The sequence below is a fragment of the Cuculus canorus genome, chromosome 12, assembly GCF_017976375.1.
Source record: "Cuculus canorus isolate bCucCan1 chromosome 12, bCucCan1.pri, whole genome shotgun sequence".
Classification (NCBI taxonomy): Eukaryota; Metazoa; Chordata; class Aves; order Cuculiformes; family Cuculidae; genus Cuculus; species Cuculus canorus.
This window is the reverse complement of record NC_071412.1, coordinates 7,141,657-7,164,180: the sequence shown is the minus strand read 5'-3', so window position 1 is coordinate 7,164,180 and position 22,524 is coordinate 7,141,657. Positions and strand designations below refer to the sequence as shown.

General features: G+C 38.7%; 1 protein-coding gene across 2 annotated transcripts; it reads right to left on the bottom strand.

Moving 5' to 3' along the window:
• Nucleotides 1–312: 312 nt before the first annotated feature.
• On the bottom strand, nt 313–20,378 carry TMC3 (transmembrane channel like 3). Of its 2 annotated transcripts, XM_054077639.1 has the most exons (22): nt 20,155–20,378; nt 18,742–18,885; nt 17,405–17,480; nt 15,317–15,398; nt 14,585–14,691; nt 13,475–13,573; nt 13,240–13,382; nt 11,627–11,774; nt 10,660–10,703; nt 10,353–10,500; nt 9,774–9,883; nt 9,536–9,614; nt 8,806–9,045; nt 8,063–8,191; nt 7,422–7,489; nt 7,084–7,212; nt 6,136–6,246; nt 5,477–5,602; nt 4,027–4,105; nt 3,788–3,830; nt 2,398–2,695; nt 313–1,652 (listed from the first exon to the last, which is right to left on the bottom strand). In XM_054077639.1, the coding sequence occupies exons 1-22, from the start codon at nt 20,262–20,264 to the stop codon at nt 812–814; spliced, it is 3,354 nt and encodes a 1,117-aa protein (XP_053933614.1). In that variant the 5' UTR covers nt 20,265–20,378; the 3' UTR covers nt 313–811. The 2 variants fall into 2 exon arrangements, with proteins under 2 accessions (XP_053933614.1, XP_053933615.1); XM_054077640.1 differs by lacking the exons at nt 18,742–18,885; nt 20,155–20,378 and having other exon boundaries at nt 315–1,652; nt 13,485–13,573; nt 17,405–17,455.
• Nucleotides 20,379–22,524: the final 2,146 nt, after the last annotated feature.

Genomic DNA, 22,524 nt, shown 5'->3' with positions numbered 1-22,524 from the left:
TAAAGGGAAGGGGCAACAGGGAAGCTCGGAAGGGGCTCTTCGTCAGGATATGCATGGGGGAATGGTTTTAAGCTGAAAGAGGGAAGATTTAGATTAGATATTAGGAAGAATTTTTTAATAAAAAATTTTAGCAACTTGATCCAGTGGAAGTGTCCTTGCCTGTGGCAGGGAGGCAGGATCTTGACAATCTTTAAGGTCTCTTCCAACACAAACCATTCTATGATTCAATCTAGAAGACTAATGCTATGCTTGATTAACCCAGTTGCCCATGCATTACACTCTAAAGAATCTCGCTATTGTCTGTAATTAACCGATTAAAGGTTTATTTGAGCCAGAGAATATTCAGACTCGGTACACTGAGATGTCATAAATTATACTATAGATAGCAACTCTATCTGTAGGAAGCTGATTACCTGCTGAATTTATTCAATGGAAGCATCCTTAGCTGTGGCTGTGTCAGAGAGACAAGAGAGCCTCATCTGACATATTTTTGTACCAGTTTAAATTAAAGCGCCCCAAGTACATAACTTCTGATTTTTCCATATATAGGGGCTTTGTTTTTTAACGCCACAACAAAGTAATAAATTGGAATAATTTTCTTTTCCAAAATTTGCAACATATCAGTTGTGATGTTAAAGCAAGGTACAGTTAACAGTAAAACACAAGGCTAACTATGCTTTTTCCCACCTCAAATGGCTGCATATACTATTTGTTGCAAAGAGTGTGTTGTGGTTATTCCAATAGGCCTCAAACAGCAAGTACAACAAGTGCATGTACACCTATTCAGAACACAAAAAGTTGGCGCAGTTTCTCAGACATTTGAGCACACCAGTTCATTAGGCTCAGACATATTTAGATCAACACTGTTTTTTGATTTCTTTTTGGTGAGTTTTGTCCCAGATTTTGGATACTTTTCCTTGCTGTGAATGACCTGGATATACTGGTCATTGCTGCTGTTCTGCGGATCACTGCTGGATTCAATGGAAATGGAATCAGATTCTGTTAGAGATTGTTCCAGCTTTTGCTTTGATTTTGGTTTCACGCGTGACTCGGGATAGTTCAGGTGCACTTTCCTGTAAGCATATGGAGGCCTGTCCAGGTCTAGCTCAAAACCATCATCCCAGGATTTGTAATGTACTCTGGCTAGATCCTTGCTCATAAGAATGTGGCCACCAGCACGTTCCCCAATGTAAAATCGTGGTGCTGGGCGAAGATCAGACAGTGAGCGAGGGCGATGAGATCTGTTTATGAATTCTCTCCCAAGTTCCTCTTCATCTTCCTCATCTTCACTGGGGTGAGGGGAATACATCTGATGTGGTGTTCGAACCACATATCTTCTGATATTGCGTGGGTACAACTCAATAACGTCTCCTGAGTCATCCTTTCTGAAGTGTCTTTGGAGTCGTGGGGTAGAACGGAGTGATTTCTTGCGGGGCTCGTTTTCATTAACAACAATATACCTGGTAGCATATGGTCTACGTCCCACAAAAACAGGAGCCTCTGCCCCAAGGGCATCCAGATTTACCTGCCGAATGCCTTTTCTGAAGAGAGGCTCAGAATGAACATCTTCAGAGTGCTTTTTGAAAGTCACTGGTGTGTAGGGCTTTGTTTTACAGAGCTCGCTTGCACTCCCATGCACAACGCTTGGGTACCTTCAGGAAGGAAAAAAAAAAAAGGAAGGAAATACTGAGATGCACACTTACCTGTTATTGCAATTAAAATGTATATATGTAAAAAGCCATTGCTCTGGAAGTCAAGCACAAGATTGTAAGGGTGGAGATCACAGAATCTCCGTTGTTCCAAGTTTCTAGGCTTGGTTTGGGAAACATACCTTAGAAATTACATATATTTGGTCTTCCCTGGGAAAAGAAAGCAGGCAGTTGATGTCTCAAAGTTATGTTCGTGTTCCATTTTGTTAATCTGAGAGCTGTTTAAAAATGCTCTTTATCTGATCCCTTGGAAAAAAATCCTACAGGTTGCTTAAAGCATCAGTCTGCTGATGTCCAAAACCTGTTGCCCTGCAATTAGACCTGCACAAGCAATCTGCACAGTTCCTTCACTCTTACTGTGTTTGTCTTGCTCATGGAAATAGGATCGTGCACAACCTGTTTTAGTCATATGCCTGAAGGGAAGCTTAGGGTTTACTTTGCTTAAGGTGTGCGTAAATCCCATCAACTACATAATTTCCAAAGTTTTACAATCCCATCTGAATTAAGGGAGAGTTATGGAGGTGGTGTCAGCAGTGATCTGAATAGTACTCATGAATGAATCTGCTTTTAAAAAATTCCTCAGCTGTTTTACTGCCCCAGACAGTCTGAATATGTGGCTGTTTTGTAACAAAACACAGGTGTGTCGTGGAGCTGCTGGAATACCATTTCAAAATCAAAATGGTCTTACCTGTTTGTGATACGATCATTTCTTGGTTTCTGAACATTTGATACTGAGAGAGCTGGCGTTAAGGAGGTTGGAGTTGTGGGAGTTGCGTTGACAGGTCTTGCAACATCAGTTGAGGGCACAGTTTGAGGCACAGACTGGGAAATAGTTTGTATTCTGGTGCCTTTGCTCACAGGAGATTCAAAGTTCAATACACTGCCATTCTTTCGGGGAGTTGAGGACCGAACAGAAGACTCCTGGCTGATCATATCACCTTCGTGCTCTGGTTTCTTGTCATTCCCATCTAGATTTTGGATTCTGGCTAGAAAACAGAAATTATTACAGGAACTATCCAGGCATCTAAATTTAGAAACTGCGGTGTAAACGCAGCAGCTCAAAGTCACCCTTCAGTCACGGGAGCCAATGCTAACAGAGCACCACTGTGTTCAGAGAAGAGAAACTGGTGTTACTGTGAGAGATAGTGATAAAGAGGGGGATCAGCATGCTATGCTACGTGGCAGATGTAGTAATGGGGAATATAGAAAAAGTACTGGACATTGCACTGTAGGATTCCAAAATGGGCAACAAGCCAATGACTCTCTTCCCAAGCCCTGTTGTAGTTCACTGTACACTACTCCGAATTTGAAGGTGTCCAGATTCAGCAGACTGGCTCCAGTAACTGCGCTGGTTGCTGCCAAAAGTTGAATTTCATTTCTGTAGCAAAGGAAATCCAACTAAGACATATACCTTGTTGCCTGTAATAGTTACTCCTGATCACAGTATTGCTCTACATCTGGTATTTCACTATTTATGTGTCCAGTGGAGAGCTATAAGGGTGTCACAGTAGCATAAAGAATTAGCCACAAGGTTACTAAATAATATCTTCACTTTGGCTTGGCAAATTTTGACTTGTTCCTTTCCCTGGAAGGCATCAAGAGGATGACATTCTTTCTGTGGTTTCTCATTGCTAAAATCTTGAGAAGTGGAAAGTGCAAATTCCAATTCCCTCAGGCAGAGTGCACAATTAAGTCTGAAATCTTTTCATTGCTGGTGAAATATTTAACTCACTCAGGTCAAAGCATACGGGCCATTACTTTCCTCCTTCTCTGCCTACTACTCTGTGAATGTTATGGAAGGTCTGACATTACTTGAATCATCAGAGCTGCCTCCCCAGTTCTGCCCCGTTGGTGGTAAAAACAGGAAAAATATCCAATCCAAAGATCTCAGCAGAGTTTAAGTGTAAATTAGACATCTTGTCTTCCAGTGCTGGCAAGGTTAAAGCATTTAAAAGGAGGACTACATATGAAATAGTTTTTTAAATGTAGTTTAACTTCCCTATGTTTATGAGAAATCAAATTACTTTTGCATCCAAATGCTTTGTTAATAGTGGCATTTCTGAAGCTCATCAACTTACCTACTGCCATCTGAATGACTTTCTTCTTATCTTCAGTTCTTTCCTGCAATACATTTAGAAGAATAAGAAGCAATAAATTATTATGGATCAGAGAGTAAATTCACTGCTGTGTATGGATGAAAAACACAGGGTTGGCTTTACATTGTGAAACACTGGAAGTGACTTTAGAGGTTTAATTACGTTAGTACGTTCCTGAAGACCAACCAATTCCATGCAAAAGTGTTTTGCGCTGTACTTACTGTTTGGATCTTCATTCTCAGTTGATTGTTGGTGAATTTTAATGATCTTGCAATACTTTGTAGGTAATAGATTAGCATGCTAGAAGTGAAAGAGGTGATTATGAGTCACTCCGAATGTTCTTGGCAGTTTTCTCTTGAGGCTTTATAGGTCATCAAAACCAGGTATAAGTTCAGTTGCTGCTTTGTAGCATTTCTTTTATACTGTGATAATGGATCACAGCCTTCTTTAAGCCAGACATACATGAGAGAAAAAAGTTGCACTGAAAATGGATTAAACAGTATTTCTAACTGTGCCTGCACTTTTTGCAGGTCTTTTTATTGTAAATATAACTCTGGGTGCATTTCTAGTTTGGTTTTTTTTTTGTTCTTGTTGTTTAATTTCTAAACAGACTGAAACTGAAAATTTTGATAAATATTTTCTTCCCCTTCCGCCTAGTCCAAGGTTATGGAACAGAGACACCAGAATTACTGCTGAGTGTGCTCACTCATACCAAGGTACTTTTGTTGATTGACTGGAGTAACAGGTTGTTTACACTGCCACAGCCGAGATCAGATCTGGCCTGACTTCATGGATTATGCTGGCTTTCAGATGAAGCAAATTCTTGTAGGTACACTTCACACCACAAACATTTACATATGTGCTTAGCCATCAGTTTGAAGTAGTCAATAAATCTACTAAATTTTGTAAACATATTCGTATTTACATGGCTGGGATCTTACAGGATAAAGTTAGAAGTAGGAAGTATTGCTTTGATCTTTTTAATTTGTCTGAAAAGCCCACTGGTGTGATAAATCGGCCTGTAGTTTACAGGGGGAAAAAAATGATACCAAGGTTCGTGATACAGAGACAAATGATGATTTGTAGAAGCAAAATGAATTTCAAATAGCTCAAAGTAAATATTAGTTCTGAGCTGTGAACAATTATTTAGAGACTAGAGTAAGAAAGGACTTGCTCTGGAAAATCTGCAGTAAGTTATATTACATTAGACACTTAAGAGCAGACCTGCATAATTTATTTATCTTGCCAGAAATCAGGATGACTGAGAAGCTTCTTTATATGACAGACTGAGGTCTGTTCACAGTCATAAACTGGACTAATGACCGTGAGGAAATTGAAAATTAATTTCTGAGGAGCTCTTGAGAGGAAAGAAGGATCTTAAAACTTCCTGGAACCAGTAGCATTGCAAGCCCGGACATAGTATAATGAACTTGCTCTAACACGGTATCCCTGAACAAGAAATTCCTTTTGAAAATGTAATTACAGCCTTTTTAATATTGCCTCATTCCTGTCTGATCTGTATATTCAATAAGCTAGTTTATTTTTCAGATACACTTAATAAAATTACAGCAATGCAGTGTTTGTCCCTCAGTATCAACATTTGACTCTCCGGAGATAAGGCCAGTATTAATATAATGCATTTAATCTGTCTGTGAAGAACAAAGTACTTACAATAAAAGTAGTAGTGCGGGGAGGACCACCACAGGACTGCTGATGTAAGCAATGACTGTGTTGAACCATGCGGGAAAATCGTTTTTAATTGTTTCAGACACAATATCATATATTTTTTCTTGTCCACTAGAAGAGAGAGGAAAAAAAAAAAAGAGAAGGTAAAATTAAGTTGTCAGAAATCCTGGGTGCACATAAATTTGTTAAGCCGTGTTGGCAGTGAATAAACAAGGAGTTTCATCCACAACTACTTTGGAATAGTACAGTGAAAAGAAAGGAAAAAAAAAAAAAAAGATAAAAGCAACTTGATTTGCTTTTCAACAAACTTTTCAAAAGGACAAAAATATTGGCCATGCTTGGAGGGTGCCTGAATTGAGACATAAGACAGTGATGTGAGCCAGATTGCTCAGTGCCGTATTATGTTGTGTAGGCAGAAAATGACTGTACCGTGTATTTAAAACCCAATATCAAGCTTCACTCAGGATGTTGACATATTCACCTAATTAAATCTTAAACCAGAAAATACTGGCAGCAGAAAAACATTGTCACGTCTGTATTTTTTTAATAAAAAATTAAAAATGGGGTATTATTGAACCTCATGAATTTATTGTGAGCGAGTGAAATAAAATCTTTGCAATTTTCATTGACCTATTATAACTTACCTGAAAGGACCACAGCTTAACGATGGTTTGTATCTGGCAATAGCAAAGATTGTTGGCAACATGCATAAGAATAGCATGAACAGCAACATGGCCAAGTAGAAATTATTTGATCTGCAAGAAGGTAACATGTTTCAGATTATACTAATCAGAGAGAAAAACAGAGGCAGCATTAAAGGTGCGAGTCTGTATCTACTGAAAAAGTTCAATAGCTCCATTTCCGAAAGATCATAATCATTCTGCTGTGATTAGAAAGTCTGAACAGAGCCAGTTCAAACAGAGTCTTAATGATCACAATCATATTTGCACAGCTTTCCAGATACCACTGCTGCAGCTGGAGAACGGTTTATTGCACCCCTGTATAAAAACTGACCCTACTGTCCAGTTGTGTTAGGGGAGAAAAAGAACAGTGGCAGAAGTTGGTTCATCTTAAAAACATGTTAGAAATAACTGTTTCTTAAGAGTTAAAGATGCCCTAAAGTATTTCCATTTTGAGTAAATAATAAAGATATTCATCATGATAGAAGAAAAATGGGGAAATCTGCTGTGAAGCAACAGATGAGCAGATAATTCCCAGCTTTCAAAGAAAAAAACATCAAGAAATAGGATTTGCAACAATTATCACATGTATGTTATTGTGCTCAGTCAGACTTGTATGGAAATAAAGCATTTATGTTAGGACACATATATTGGTGTAGGAATATTCCCTGACATATTTTTCAGTTCTTGCATATCTTGAACTACCCAGCTTTAAAACCTCCAGTTTCTCAGTAACTATGGGTTGGTTTTTTTTTTCATTCATACACAGACATTTGCTATAAATATTGCCATCAAATCTGGTTGTCAACTTTCAGAAATAAAATCTCCTGTCGTTTTATTCCTATGCACAGAAGACATTTCTATTGTCTGCTTTGGATTTATTCTTTATCCTTTCTTCTTCTTTTGACTAACCGAGATGCTCTGAAAACCTGCTGATGTGGTACATTGCATGTTAACACAGCCCAGCTCCTCAGGTACATGAGTCCAATCAACTTTAGGACATTGAATGCTGGTAAACAAGGTGAAAAGAAAGCTCCCATCCTGCAAAAATAATATCATGTCAGTGCTCAGTATTGGCAGAAGCAATTTTAACAGCAAAAGAACATAAGAAAAAACCAGGTGAACAACAGCCTTGCAACAGACAATCCTCTATTATAATAACGTTTAAAAGATTCCATTACCCATACCCTACTTGATTCACTTAGTAATCAGCCAAAATGGACCAGAAAAATCACTTATGGACTACATACCAGATCATTCCTTGGTTGTACACCAAATGCAGTACGTTCTCTGCGATTTTGAATTCTCCATATTCGGGCTACAAGAAACACAACGTAGGATGAATACCTTGCCTTAGTCTTTCTTTCAGATCGTTTATTAGAAGCATTTGACTGAATCAATATGCTGACACCATAATAAACTCATTCCTTTCTAGGTTATTTCACTTTTTTAGTTAGGGACAAAGAACAGTCCTCAGCATTTCATGGCATCATTTTCTTGCTAACTAAATATTACTCACCATAATTTTCTTAAAGGCCTCTCTGCTTTTGGTTACTTGGACCACTGTCAACATTATGGAGAGATGTTACAGCCACAGAAAAGAGGATGTGGGGAGTGACTCCATGCTCTCTCATTTTTGACTGCTCTATGATCTCATTTTGCAAAAGAGATTTTTTGCACCACAGCCATGGGAGCAGGCTTGAGAAAAACGTCCAGTCTCAGCATTTACCCTGTGACTTCCAATTAAAACTTAGTGTGAGCTGTGTCTTTATAGATGCGTAGTACCAAGATATTATTTATCGGTTGAAAAGCTTTAAGGACATTCACCACTATGGAAAGAAGCCTACACATCTTCAGTATCTTAGCTTGATAAAATAAAGACTGTACTTACGAACTTGCTTTCTAGATCCCAGCACCAGCAATCACTTAAATATCGGACACACAGTCCACGGAAGAAATCAATTAGCAGGATGCTTGCGACCGTGAAAATCATGTCGATAATTGAAAGCTTTAGCATCTCCTGAAATACATATTTCACATGTACTGAGTCATTCTGAGAGCAAATGGACTGCATATGGCTCTTTTGCATTACTTGTATTTCAGCTCAATCTTAGGATGCTGGTATGATTTGAATATATAAATTATTTCCTCTTTGACTTATCCCTTACTTGTCTTTGTTGTACCCAAGAAGACAAATATAATCAAGCTTGCAGTGTGCCTTCTGTTGCTTGCAGCAAAACAACTCTGGTCATGATGGCTTCAAGCTTTCTTTTGAATGACTGTTCTGAAAATTTATCTAGATAAACTGAAATGGGTTGTTTTTTCTGTTGTATTCAATCCTTTATTATATTGACTGTCGCAATACGTATTTGTTAAATGAAGACAGAGGCCAAAACCTGGCTAAAAAACATTTGTACAACACTAAACACAATGTAGATACTGAAGAAGAAACAAAGCTTATATCTGTGTCCATGTCACTTTGTGTAGTCTTTACTCCTTCTGCATAATCCTTAGCTAAATTCTGGAATTTATACAAAGAAAAACTCTAAGACTGAACACAGCACAACATGATTCTAACTTTTTATCAAATGTCGATTAGGAATAAATTGATGACATAATAAAAGCATTACATACTTGACCAACATACGTCTCCCAGCACTGATCCTGTGAGTTCTGGGTGTTAGAAGAAGCTGTTTTGTTAACCAGCGAGTCAGAGACTGTTGAGCCTTGATTACGACTATCTTCTGGTGTGACAATGCTGTTTCTCTTAAATTGTACATCAGGAATGGTTGTAGATAAATTGTCTTCTTTAGAAAGGGTTTTGTTTGCTAAGAAGTTGGTAGAATTGCTCACATTGTTGTTAACATTAGAGTCCTGAAATAAGAAATATCCCGAAAGCTACTTTTCAACTGTACATACATGCAGATGTCTGTACCTTCTACAATGTGGAGGCATGTACTACACACATAGAGGCATTTCTTCACGTATTTTCAAGCATCTGGCAGGTGACTGCTGTCGATGTACAGATGCAGATGGAACTCGTAAGGGACACTACTGCAAGCTGATTTTGGGTAGCTGGAAATATTTGGCATAAATTGATGGATTTTTAAAAAAAGTAGTTAAGCAATGCAAGAAATCTATTTACTGTGATGCGCTAGTAATCAAATGAATCCAGTTATCCTAGTAAACTCAAAGAAGTTGCAAAAGAACATTACAAACTAAATTTAACTTTACAATCCTACCAAACTGTAATATGCTTTAGTCAATTACAAATTTTCATCTGACTTCATATATATCACAACAAGTGCAATTCTCTCCATGAAGTCTACTAGATTTACACATCAGAAAGCATGATTAAACTTACAGCGACACTCATGCTGTTCACTTTATCCAGGAGAGCAATGATTAAACTGTAGAGGTTTCCCAGATACAGAACAAGAACCCTGAAAACAACAAGAATAAGAGAAGATTTACTGACATTTTTATCCCGTTGGCTTCTCATACTTCTCTGGTTGGGCTGGGCTAAAATGTGTGACCAGAATGCATCTCTCCTCCTCCTCCCTTTCTCCCCATGTATTTCCTCTACTGCATAATGCCCATACCTGGCAAGCTGGAAGCGAAGAGTGGTCCTTGGGTGATACATCTCCAGAGCTGCCACAAGTTCAAAAGCAGAGGGTGCAATCATTGTAATCAGTGACACAACGACGCTTACCTACAGAACAAAAAGGCACAGTGGTTTTGTAGCTTTGCATGTAGATTTGCTATGGTACTTTGACTGCTGATGGAAATGCTGGTGCACATGCTTTGGTGATGGCTTTTCTTGGAGGAGATGCTTTGAAAAGTTATTATTGACATTAGTAATAACAGTAGCTGTGATCCAGAATTATAGATCTGGAATACCACTCAGGAATCTTTACTCCAGACATTCTAACTTTAAAGTTACTACTTTATTGATTAAAATAAAAACTTAACATGTGGGAAGTAGGAAGTCAGCATCTTCCTCTGAAATGGATGAGTAGCTTTTCCATGTCTATTCACTTCCTACTCTCACTCTGCCCTCTCCTTCCCCTTTTCTCCTGGCTAATCTCTTGCAATCTTCACCTCAGTGCGCACTGTTGCTACAGAAAGCCCTGAGACAATAAACCTGCTTCTAACACAGAGGTGGCATAAAGGCCGTATACCTCATTTTTTTCCCAAAGAGTCAATTCCTTCTTGGTGCGCTCTAACTTTTGGGATCGATCCACGACAAAGTATATGATGTAAATACTTCCGGCAAGTGAGAGAAGCACAAGGATGTTTGCAATAATTCTTAAACTGATAGTCACTGCTCTGGGGAAAGAAAAAAAGACATAACCAATACAATAGGTTGTCCTTTGACACCAGAGGTCTTTTCTAACATGGTTGTTAGAGGTGTGAGAGAAGCAGATGAGCACTGCTGTCTGTGTTGAAACAGTGCTTTGAAAAGTATCTCTGGTCTTATATACGTACAAGTTTTTGCTTTTCTTCTTTTCCTGCTCCTCCAGTATAGCTTCCTTGAAAGAAACACAGCATTGTCGTTTTAATAGCGTTCAGCAAAAATAACACACATATCTTACACAGAAAGTATCGTGCATACTAATAAAAAACTTCACGATCTGGAAATACAAGTAGATAAGTGCCTCTCTGTCCTGCATAGAGTTTTAGGAGTGATAAGTGAGCTTAAATAGCGAAGGAGATTTCCGAAAAACAAATACACAATAATAAAATACTTGTGCACTTTCAGTCATGCGTCTTCAATGGGGTACAACCAGAGGTTTACATCACTGTGCAGGACATGCCAAATGGAACCCATGTGTCAGTAATATAATACAGAATTGTTGAAAGTTTACTCATTGAAATAACTAAATATCATAACTTATTAATTTATTCGTAACACAGTTTGAAGTAATTTTGTTCCATGGCTTAAAGAGAATACACCAAATTTGGGAAATAAATTACTTTTGATGAAAAACACATCTGTTCTTAAATTTTAAATGGAAAACATCTGTATTTAAAGCAATTTCATAACATTGAGAGAGACCTGTAAGATGTGTCTGGACCATTTGTTACAAAGAGTTGGAATAAATGAGTGTTTTCACGTTGTTAACAAGAATTTGATTCTATTACTCAATGAAATTGCATCACAAAAAGATGTTTCTGGTTATCTGACTTCTTGTCACACATACAGGGGCATTAAATGTAACTCTTCTGAAGAAGAACACGGTGGCCTTACTAGGACAGAATGACAGTGTCAGAAAGTATGTTGTGACTGCAGTATCACACAAAGATGCTCTACCAGCCCTCCTAAAGGCAAAGAGGTGTGTAAATTAATAACAAAAATACAATAGGAAATGCAAATGAATAAGAGGAAAGGCTTATATAGCGTACAGATTAACAAACAAATCAACTCTAAATAATCTGAAGGGCAGTTGCTCACTCTGATGCTGTTAACTATGGCAGCAGCTTTGCTCTCCGCAGCCTCCGGGTTTCCTATTAAATAGTCCCAAGCACAGAACAGTCTCCAACAGAAAGTGTAATTTTCATCAGAGGCACTTGCTAAACTCATTCTTGAGTTCTTCGCCATTCTGTAAAAGTATAACAAATATTCAACCGTTATTAACGTGTGAAGATGAATATGAAGGAAATCACTGATTTGTTCATAGTTTTCAGGTGCCTTTAGAACTACCAAAAGTTTACAGCAACTAGAGTCCGCATTGGCAGCTTTCTGAAGAGAATAAAACAGGGTGAGGTTCAGAGCATGAAGTTCAGTTTTGTTCTAGTGCAGAAGTGACTCACTATGGAAGGGCATTTTGATATTTACATTCTTTATAGCCAAGAAATAAAGCACATAAATCTCACTAGAGCTGTTGACTTAAGCGCATTTAAGTTTTACGGCCTTCAGGTAGGATCCAGCTGGAAGACACTATAATGAAGATTATTATTACTGTGGTTACAAGCTAGTTTGGCAGAACTAGTGATCATGTGCAAGCTCTGTTTTCTCTATAGTTTCCACGCTCAAAATATGTTATTGTAAAATAGGAACTCAATGCCATTTTACAGACCTTGGGAAAAGATAGAAAACCCCGCATACTGATATCAGATAGGCAAGAGAGCAGAATATTGTGACGTGTAAGAAGTAGTGTGAAGATTACTATCTTATGAAAGAAAGGGCATCAAAAAGGATATTGTTAGAAGGGGAAATGTAAACAGCTAAGAGAAGAGTCAGTGAGCTAAGAGAGAAGGAGAAGAGCTAATCGCATCCAGAAACTGCAGATGAGTAAATCAGCGTCAAACAAATCAGTGATCCTTGGCAAAAACCAGCAGGTAGAATAAAAATAAGTGAAAAGGGAACGTTCAGCTTCAAAACTGAGTTTTATTACAGGTGGTGCTAAAAATGTCCCAGGGATGTGCTGTGCTGGATAAATAGGTATCCAGAAGGGAGAGGAAGATCAAATCAGGAGAGGATAAAGTGACCTTGCCCCTCCCTCTCCAAGCTTTGTACATTCCTAGCATTTATGGTCAGTGCCAGCAGTCTTGTTCTTTCTGCTAAGTAACTCCTACTCTCGGCCCTTCAAAAGCAAAAGATTTAAGCTTGCATTCAAATGGAATGCCACATACCAGCTCAAACAATGCACAGGATATTGCCTGTAAGATGTCATTTTCATATGTGTGTTTCAATAGATGACAATAATACTACTGAAATCATTACAGTGAAAATATATATTTCTGTTATGCAGTATTTATACCAGAAAGGGGGGAAACTGAAAGGACTTCCATGTGTGTTAGGCCTTACACTATACAAACACAAAACACACAAATCATCTTCTGTGCTGCCCTCCTTTTATAGTCTGGAAAACTGAAGAAAGAGGAGAAAGGATTGCAAGATAATGAGCAAGTTTGAGTTAAACTCAGTCTGCGCCCCTGGTATTAGCAGACTTGAACGGGTTAATAGAACAACGCAGAATGAATACCCAGGAAATGTGATAAACAAACCATTAATGATTGCCTGAACATATAAGCTTATGAACGGCAATGAATGGGAAGTCTTACTTTTTTAAGAGAATGATGAAGCTGTAAGCAAACACTGCCATTCCGACAAGGAAGTAGGCAAGAGGCAGCCGGTATCCAGCTTTCCCAATCTTCCTGTTGCTCCCATAGTAGCCATAAAACAGAACAGAGTATTGGAGGTAGCCCTGCAAAGACCAGAGGCCCTAAGTAAGAGCAGTAACGAATGGTTACCAGAGAACAACAGTAGTGAAACAATAAAGAATGGTTTTAGTCTTGCCCCTAGTGACCAGATGGTGTCCAGGTCTTGAGCGGATCCAATACGCTCCTTGGGAATGGTCTTGCTGTCTGTGCTGCCGAACGGTGCTCCGGCCAGTAGCTGGGAAAAAGGGAGAAGGTCTCAGAAATTGTCTGAGCCAGGGCTGCCCAGTAGAACCCAGCGAGGGCTGCCCACACGGACAGTGCTGTGAGGATAGCGAGTATTGGGTCATTCCTCATTCTAACTGGAAACTCCATAGAAATCCTGCATTCATTTTCCACTAAAATAGATGGGAGTTTTTTGTTACGTGTGGTCTACATATGAGGAAATTTAGTGCTCTGTAGACATCCTTGAAATGGCTGAGAAATTAAGAGAGATCAACTGAAACCATTAACAAAATACTGGAGCTTTAAAAGTTATGTTTGTTTTAATTTAAGCATTTTAATATTAAATATGATGGTGTTTGATATCAAAATGTTATTTCAAGATGAACTCTGCTTTTCCTTAAAAAAGTAAAAAATTAAAGTGGACATCTTTTTTATTTCAGTTTACCGTTTTGTTTGTTTTGAGGCTACTTAGCCGATTAGAAGAAAAATCAGACATTTCCATGTTTTCTGATAACATTATGAAAGCACAGGATAGGTGAGGCAAAGTAATATTTATGAATAATTTAACAAAGCATACAAATAGCCTTACTTGCATACAAAAGCTAAACAAAAGTTGTGGCTCTTCAGAAGTTCTAGAAAATTATTTCTGATGGGCAATAATGCAGAGTCTGGAGAGGGATGTTATGTTTTTCTGCCTGTAAATGACACTAAGGACCTGAGTGTACTCAACATCAACTACAGCTTTCAGGATCTAGTTCCCTGTTTTGGTAATCGAATACAAATGTATTCTGTAAAAGCATTAGTACCGTTTTGACAAAATATCATTTCTAACACTAATAGCAAAAGTCTCTTATCCTGCGGCAGAAAAAGCACCTCCTCTTAATAGAAGACTTTATTTTAAATAATTCATTTTGAATTGTACCTTTTAAATCGATGCATACCTTGAAGTGGGGCATTTGTTTAATTCAGAAAGGAAAGTGCAACAATAAGCATTTTTCTGTAAATATTAACAACGTGTTCTTACCTCTGGTAGGACTACAAACGCTCCTGTCATTATGGTAAGGACGATATTGATTCCAAATAGCCATCTCAAGAAGATGAAGTAAGAGGCAACTCCAGACCCAAAATGACCTTAAACCACAGAAAAGAGTTATCTGACCAATACCGTCTATAAAAGCTCATATCATTTATTTGTGAAGTATTATTTGAATAATAAAGAAAAACCTTTCTTATTCACATATAGCAAAGTTGAGAAAATTTAACGCTTCATTGAGGAAAATATAATTCCAACACAGACTCTGTTGGGTTTCCTTTACCACTGAAGCACAGAGGTATGACCTGACTGCTGACGTAGTGTCCAGGGATGCTTTAATTCAATTCTAAGGTTCAAGAGCTGGTGACACAGGTTGCAACCACACTGAACCATGGGCAGCTCTGTGATGTGGCCTGAGGATGCTGCTCCATGGACTGTGATAAACTGCAACCAAATCTGGCTCCGTTTTCAGAACCACAATGGAACAAATTTGACTTTAAAAGGTTAACCCCTACTAAGACCATAAATGGGAACTGTGCATTGTCTATGTCATGAGGAAAAGAAGAAAAAGTGAAGTTTTAAATGAAAATATTACTGCTGAAAGTCTGCAATTAATTCCCCAAATGTTATTTATTTAATTCAGTAAAATAAAAAATAAACCCTAGTACCCAACATTTTAGCAAGCGCTTTAACTGTTCAATACCATTAAATCTCTATACTCACTCTCAATTTTCTTTATTCTCATTTCCCAAGGAATAAAGAGTACCACAAAATTATATGCCAGTCGAATAAACTTCCTCCAAAGCTGAGAAAAAAGCAGAGAAACATGATACCGTAAAATCTAATCTCCCAAAACCAAAGAGAAGTAAATAACATTTTAATGACTGAACGTATCATCAATCTCTTTGGCCAAAGTTAATTCATTTTTATAGTGTTATGGGTATTTTATTGCACGGACGGGGATTATTTTAATTAATTAAACAAAGGGACTGTAGGTGCTGTGAATTGCGTGGGAATTGTTGGGATTGCTACTTTCATATGAAAACTGGGTTCACAAGGCTGAGAAAGGAATCAGGGAGCTTGTGCCAGTTGTACTACAGATTTATAAAGTATACAAAAACTGTCCAAATGGGAGTTTTATTTGTTAAAATTATAATCGCATATCTATAATCTCTTTTTCTGTCCACTACGCCCATGAACAGATAATTTATACTGTTAGAATCCTGATCATGGTCATCTGGCATTAATTGCAAATTTAAGAAAAAACACAAACAAATATAAAATAATTAAGCTGAAAAGCAAAATTACTTACAGTGTCAAAACAGTCAAAGGTTTTTTAACTTCAATTTTCATTATTAATAGCATGAATGAATTGTCCAATTAAGAACAGTTTGTAGTTTGCCAATTTTAAAAATTTATGAACTTAGAGCTGCATTTTGTTCTTAGCACATGCTCAACAAGTAAATTCTCAACTTTGATGAAGTAGTGCTTGTTTTGCTGTGCTACAATTTTGTCTCCTTGGTCACTATGCTGTTTTCTGAGAAAATACATGAAAATGAAGCCTTTCCAGATAGAAAAAAAAAAAAAAGTGCATTTGCGTTTGCTAAATTTAGCCCTGATGTAAACTCTATATTCACTAATTTGCGCTAGGAAAAAAAAAATACCATTTCCCTAATGAGTGGTACTAATTAACTGCTGAATTATATCCCTGTGCTGAATATTTTCAAGCAACTACACATAACGGAGGCAATCAAATTAGATGAGAACTTTTAATCATTATGAATTCTAAGATGAAAGCCTCGACTTTGTTATGGGAAAAGGAATAAGAGCAAGCAATGAGCTCAGTCTCCGATTTACTGACATGTACTGCAGATCCTTAGCACTTATTTCTCGTTCTGGGTAACATCCTAGTTCCACTCAAGTCAAAGGTAAAAAATGGTATTTATTTTAAGGGCATCCCACTTCCACTGCATTTTCCACATGCACAAAGGCAGAAAAAGACAAAACGACACTTTCCTACCTTGAAAAGTAGTACTTTTAACCTCTGCTGTGGGCTAGCGTAATAGAATAACAGAAAAGATATACAGACTTCCACTTGTTCACCAAATAAAATGCATGGTGTTCTACTTTACTATTACAACCCTGCCTTTTTGAATTAAGATAAGAAACTCATTCAAATTTCACTCATTATGATGATAAAAATATTCTTGGCTGCTTAGATGACTAAACATCTCTTCTCTATTAGTTGCATATTAGGGACAATTTCCTACGTGTTATTAATTTTCAGCAGCCAGGGCCATGGTCTGTTTTCAGTGGTGTGAAAAGAATTCAAATCTAATCATAGCAAATCTATAACTATTAGGCAAGCAAAACCTTTTTTCACATTGTATGTAGACAATTCTATTGTAGAATTGTCTTCCAAACTAAAAGCTAGACGCATTTTTCATTACTAAACTCTTGAACTGTGGCCCCAGAGTCTGGTGAAATTGCTCTTCAGAGAATACTGACATCATGTTGTTGGTATCCCATTCTCATCACCCCCTTTAACAGACATCAACATTTGTAGTTTATTTGAGAGGGAAACTCATACTGAGCTAACAGAAAGACATTCATCCCTCAACACATCAAATTAGCCTGCAAAAATGTAATTACTAAATTCACAATAGAAGCTTTTAACTGCTTTTTCCTCCCTCTATGTAGTTCCTGAGATGGAGATCAAGACTGCAAAGCAAACATGCACATCCGTAAATGAAAACCAGAGATGATTGTTGGTATAGAAAAGAGCTGTAATTTAAAGAGAAGCCGCCGTACCTCTGCACCAGCGGCTTGGTAACCTCTTGTTCTCGTGAGCCTCCCTTCATACTTCAGCACGATCTCCTTCGCCTGCCTGCACAAGAAGGTGTCACTTTGTTTTACGTAGATCCTTTTACTCGAAGCCCCTTATCCCGCACAAGCAATGTTGTCAAATACTCTGAAACGCAATCATGGACTGTCTCACCATAAGTTTCTTAACCGGGCATAGGTTTTTTTATTTCCTATTCAGGTTTTAACTGACTTTAAAACCACTGAGAATTTTGTCTGAGAAAACTCAGCATTCAAAAGTTTGACTGCAGGGAGGGTTCACTATTCCTCCAATTTTTTTCTCGGTCCTTTTGATTCAAATTCTTTATTAGTTCAACCCAAATAAATAAAATAAAAAGATCCCCATTACAGTCCAGTTAACCTCACACCTCTTCTGCAAATATGTTGTAGCGCTCTTATAAGAAGCAGAAAGGTGCCTATTCATCTGGTCGTACGCAGTCTTTGACCTCAGCAGAAAGTGGATAGGGACCACCAAAATCTCATCAACACCTTAAGAGAGAAATAACTCTTTGTTTCCAAGATTACGCAAGGGCTCTGCTGCTGTGAGGATTTCCTCATGACTGAAATGCCCTCCTAGCATCAGGCAGAGTTTTAAGAGAGCAATGCCTGGTGAAAAGGAAAAATAAAGCAAACCCCAAATAGAACACACTGTGAAAGAACTGACACAGTTTAGACAGGTAACCTGAAGAGTTACGCACCCATTCTTTCATTGTAATTTCGGAATTAATATAATAATTAAAATCTTAAGCTGTGAAATGTAATTGCTACACTGAACGTACCTTTTAAACCTACAAGTGTCCAGTATTTCCTGCCATTTACCATCTATTACCTGAAAAGTGTGACCAGCTTCTGTTCTCATGCCATGTAATCATCACGTGCAATTACCTTGAAAATGGGAGACTGTTTTTCCTTTTGGGGACAGAGTGAAACACTTCAGCTTAAAAATGTATTACTGAGCATTACCAACAGCCTTTCCTTATGCCACTGAATGGCTAACACACTGTTTTAACAGTTAATAGCCAAAGCAGGATTTTCTTCCTCTTCTCTACAGTGACTGTTGAAGGAGGCACAGAGGACAGCTTCACCTGCAGACTCGCTTCCCTGTGGCTATTGCCCGGACTTCAGTTAACTCTCAGATCTTGTCAGAGCATCCTCGTGGCATGCTTTCCTGGCAGCTCATGATCATTTCTGTGCATAATCCCTTCCAGTTTACATTGAAAAACTTTTGAGGCTGGAAGCACTGTCACCGTCAGTGAGCCTTAAAGCTTTCCTGCAAACGCCTTTACCTGAGCACCCGCAGCTTCTGCCTCATTGGCCACGGTCGGCAGCGGATGTTGGACATAATCTCCTTCTGGTGCTGGATGTTCTGAAAGATCTGCTCTGGGTCATGGCTCTCAGCCTTTTCTCCACTGATATCATCATCCGAGTTGCTGGCAGCCCAGGACAGACCCCACGAGATGAAAAACAAGACAAATTATTCCCATACAGATCACCAGTAAACTGTTGGTTTGCAGAGGATCCAGCCTATTAGAGCAATACAGCAGCAATGACCTAGGAAACTTGCATGGCCTCACTGTTTTAAAGCTGATGAATAATTTGGATGATTTCTCCCCGTCTCCAGGATGTGCCTCCTTTCCTCCCCATTGCCTGCTGCTCCATCGTAAATTATCCCAGCTCCCCACCACGAATCCCAGCCTTTCCCCTTGGAGCATTTCCAGGCATACAGCTTGTACATCATGTGAGCAAGACGCAATATATATTTTTCTGGAACAAAGTGCTGTCTGAACATCTCCAGCAAGAGCACTTAACATTCATTGATTCACCGCGTGGTTTTGGCCTTTTATTTTGGTTATAATAATGATAAACTATTTTCTTGTTAGAATGGGAGGAACAGACGTTTAGATTGCGGTCACCCTTTTTCCCTGTTCCCTGCTGAAGGGGGACGGGAGTGTGGGACCCCACACACCAAGAATTACTCATCCCTGTAAAAAGATTAATGTGCTATGATGATTATTAAGCTGTATTTTCTGATGCTGCCAACACATTTGCTAAGCTACAGCTCTCACAATTCCCTGTTTGAAACAGGGTATATGAAACAGCAGCAATATTTGTTCTTGCAGAGGCTTAAGTCTGAAAAACTGTGGTGACTGTTTCCCTGAAAAGAAATTAGGAGATCTTAAGTACTGCAGCCATCACCAGCTGGGAAGTACCCAGCATTACAATTAAAAAACTTGTTGGGAAAAATCGCCTGCAATTTTGCTGAAAAAGCCAATTTTCTTTTTATTAAAAAATCAAAACACATCATAAACTAAGCCATGCCTTGTAAGAACACTCCAAGGACATACTTAATCAACCCACTGATCCATCAATCCAGAGCCCTGTTTCCTTGATCACAAGGGACATTCAAGGGAAATGTATAATTACACAGAAAAGCATAGAGAGATTTCTTACCCTGCTATACCCTGAACTCATTGGAGTTCACTGCTTTAGGTGGAGTTTTTTGTTGTAGTACAAAACGTGACTTTTGTGAAAATAAAAAAAACCCACAAAGATGTTTGAAATATATCTGAATATAGAGATTTTTCTCACGCTCCTTTCCGTGTTACCACACTGAGTCTAAATGAAAGTGAAAAGACAAGATCCCACTTCTGTGCTAGATAAGGCAGATTTGCACTCCAGGAGAGAGAAAGGTCTCTTACCTGTGCGGTGGCTCCTGGTAGGTGTAGATGCCAGCATGACGCTTCATCGTTCGATACTTTTTGCAGGACTTGGCAGTTCTTGCAGCAGCAGAGCCCGTTGCTGCTGCCATGGTGGCAGCTGCCGCCTGCTCCAGGTGAAACTCTGCTGCGCTGGAGGGAAGCCTTTCGTCCTCGGGTCAGATGTCTCATAAGCAGCCAAATGTTATTAAGTAGAGAGCAGCGAGTGAGCGCGAGCCCTGCAGAGCAGAGGATTGCTGCCTGCGCCTGGTGCACCAGCAGTGGTGAGGACCTCCAGCTGGCAGTGCCTTAAAGCGGCAGTGTGCTCACAATCAAGATATGGAGCAGAGTCCAAGGGTGGACCAGCTGCAGGCTTTAACTCAAAGCCATGTTTCCCTTGCCGTGGTTGACGAGGGATAGCCTGATCTAGTGGGACATGTCCCTGTCCATTGCGGGGAGTTGGAACTGGATGATTGTTTTTGTCTCTTCCAACCCAAACCATTCCATGATTCTATGGTTGAGATATTCCCTCAGAGCACCATCCCACTGCACCACGCTGGCCTGCTCTGTTGACATCTGCTCATGTACTGTGATTTTGCTTCACATGCTTGAGAGAATGTTCTTGCTCGAGTAAAGTGAGGTAGTTTGCATTTTGGCTTCTACTAACAAAGAAGAACACAACATCATTTCCCCGCAGGACTTCCAGATCCTCTCCCGGAGGACAGCCCTGCCAGAACGTGTGGCTATTGATTTCCTGGGCCTTGGCTCCAACCTCTCCACGTGACCTCCATTTGTTATACCTAAACTTACAACTTTTCTTTTGGAGGTATCAAGATATCAGCTATTCAGACAAGTACAGATTACCAAGTGATTTAATTTTTCTTGATAACTGTGATATCTTAATTATGCTCGATTCCATTGATGACTGTATCATCTTTACATTTTCCTCTAAGCATTTCTTAGATTATTGATCATAATGCTATTCCTAGAGCTAAAACACTGGAAAACATTACTGTCTGATGCTCATTTCCTGTTTCTTCAGATCTACTACTTAACTAATTTTATTACAAAATTAATTTAATAGATACTAAAAGTGTATTTATCACAAAATCACTTTAAAAGACAACAAATGGGCTGGTGCTGCGAGCTTCATAACCCTGTATTAAATAACTTTTTTCCACTTTCTTTATATCCTGGGGCAAATTTTTGCACTTTTAGGACTCATTTCCCATCCTTAAAGGCAGACAGCATTTCTGCATTTCACAGGATGCACTTGGTGCCTATTGTATGATGCTTACATATTATTACATCATTAACTATCATCACAAGGGCATAAACTCCCTAATTCACTCTAAGTATTCGTGTGCATGGTAAAAACTGATAGTAAAATAGGATTTCCTAAGTTTTGAATATCTCACAACCAAAATACAGTAGCACTAGCTTTGACTCAGTTCATATCTATTCAAAAAGTAACCCGTCTATTTAACTCAAGATTAACTTCTGGGTAACTGACATAGTGTACTTGCCGGCAGTCATATTTTCGTGTTGGAAAGTCCCCTGCCACAGTTCCTACAGTCAGCTCCAACACCACCTCTCCATCAGAACCTCAGAGATACTGGTGTCACATCGTTGGGACAGCATAGACTGCTCTTAGCTTTGCTGAGACCGGGGCAGCTGAAGAACTTGACGCATGGTCAAGTGAATTTCCAGTGCCTTTCTCCATCATTCTGGGTCACATTATTAAAGCAGAGCAAAACAGAACAAGAAAACTTGATTTGAATAGTTTCTATGGCCATAATTTGATGCTAAGAACATGGGAGAGAAAGGAAGAGTCTACAGAAAGTTTTTACTTGTTCCTAACTTGGTATTCGCTCCTTAATAGCTCTGTGCACAATGTGCAAGGGTTTCAGTTACATAAATTAATGATCTGTTAACTTTTATTTGCAGTCTCCGACAAGAAAGAACATTAAGTTCTCCACTAAATTTCCTGTAGAGAATAGCACAGGCTGCTTTTTCCCTCTGCCCTAAGTTAATCTAAACTATTGCCACTTGCTGAGAAATTCATAGTTCTATCTTTTGTACTATGCTTATTAAGTAAAAAGCTTAAATGGCTATGTAGTCATGAACCTCATTATTTATAGTCTTGAGAATGACTTCCATGGTTTTAGAGTCTTGAAAGAGTAAGTCCATTTGGTGTAAAACCCACTCCACACTTTTTAGATTACAAGGAAAGACCAGTTTAGATAAAGAACTCTGCATTCCCAAAATGTAGTCAATAGTAAAACCCAGAGCCCAAGGTGAATCTTGTTTGAAGCTTCAACAAAAATCTGGGAGTTCCATCAGCTCAAGGGAGAAAAGCACCAAAATGGTAAA

Coding starts and splice junctions, on each gene's coding strand:
- TMC3 (XM_054077639.1), bottom strand. CDS start 20,264: ATGGCAGCAGCAACGGGCTCTGCTGCTGCAAGAACTGCCAAGTCCTGC. Junction 13,574..14,584: donor CGTTTGTAGTCCTACCAGAG/GTAAGAACACGT, acceptor CCTTTTTCCCAG/CTACTGGCCGGAGCACCGTT. Junction 3,831..4,026: donor TGAGAATGAAGATCCAAACA/GTAAGTACAGCG, acceptor AATGTATTGCAG/GAAAGAACTGAAGATAAGAA.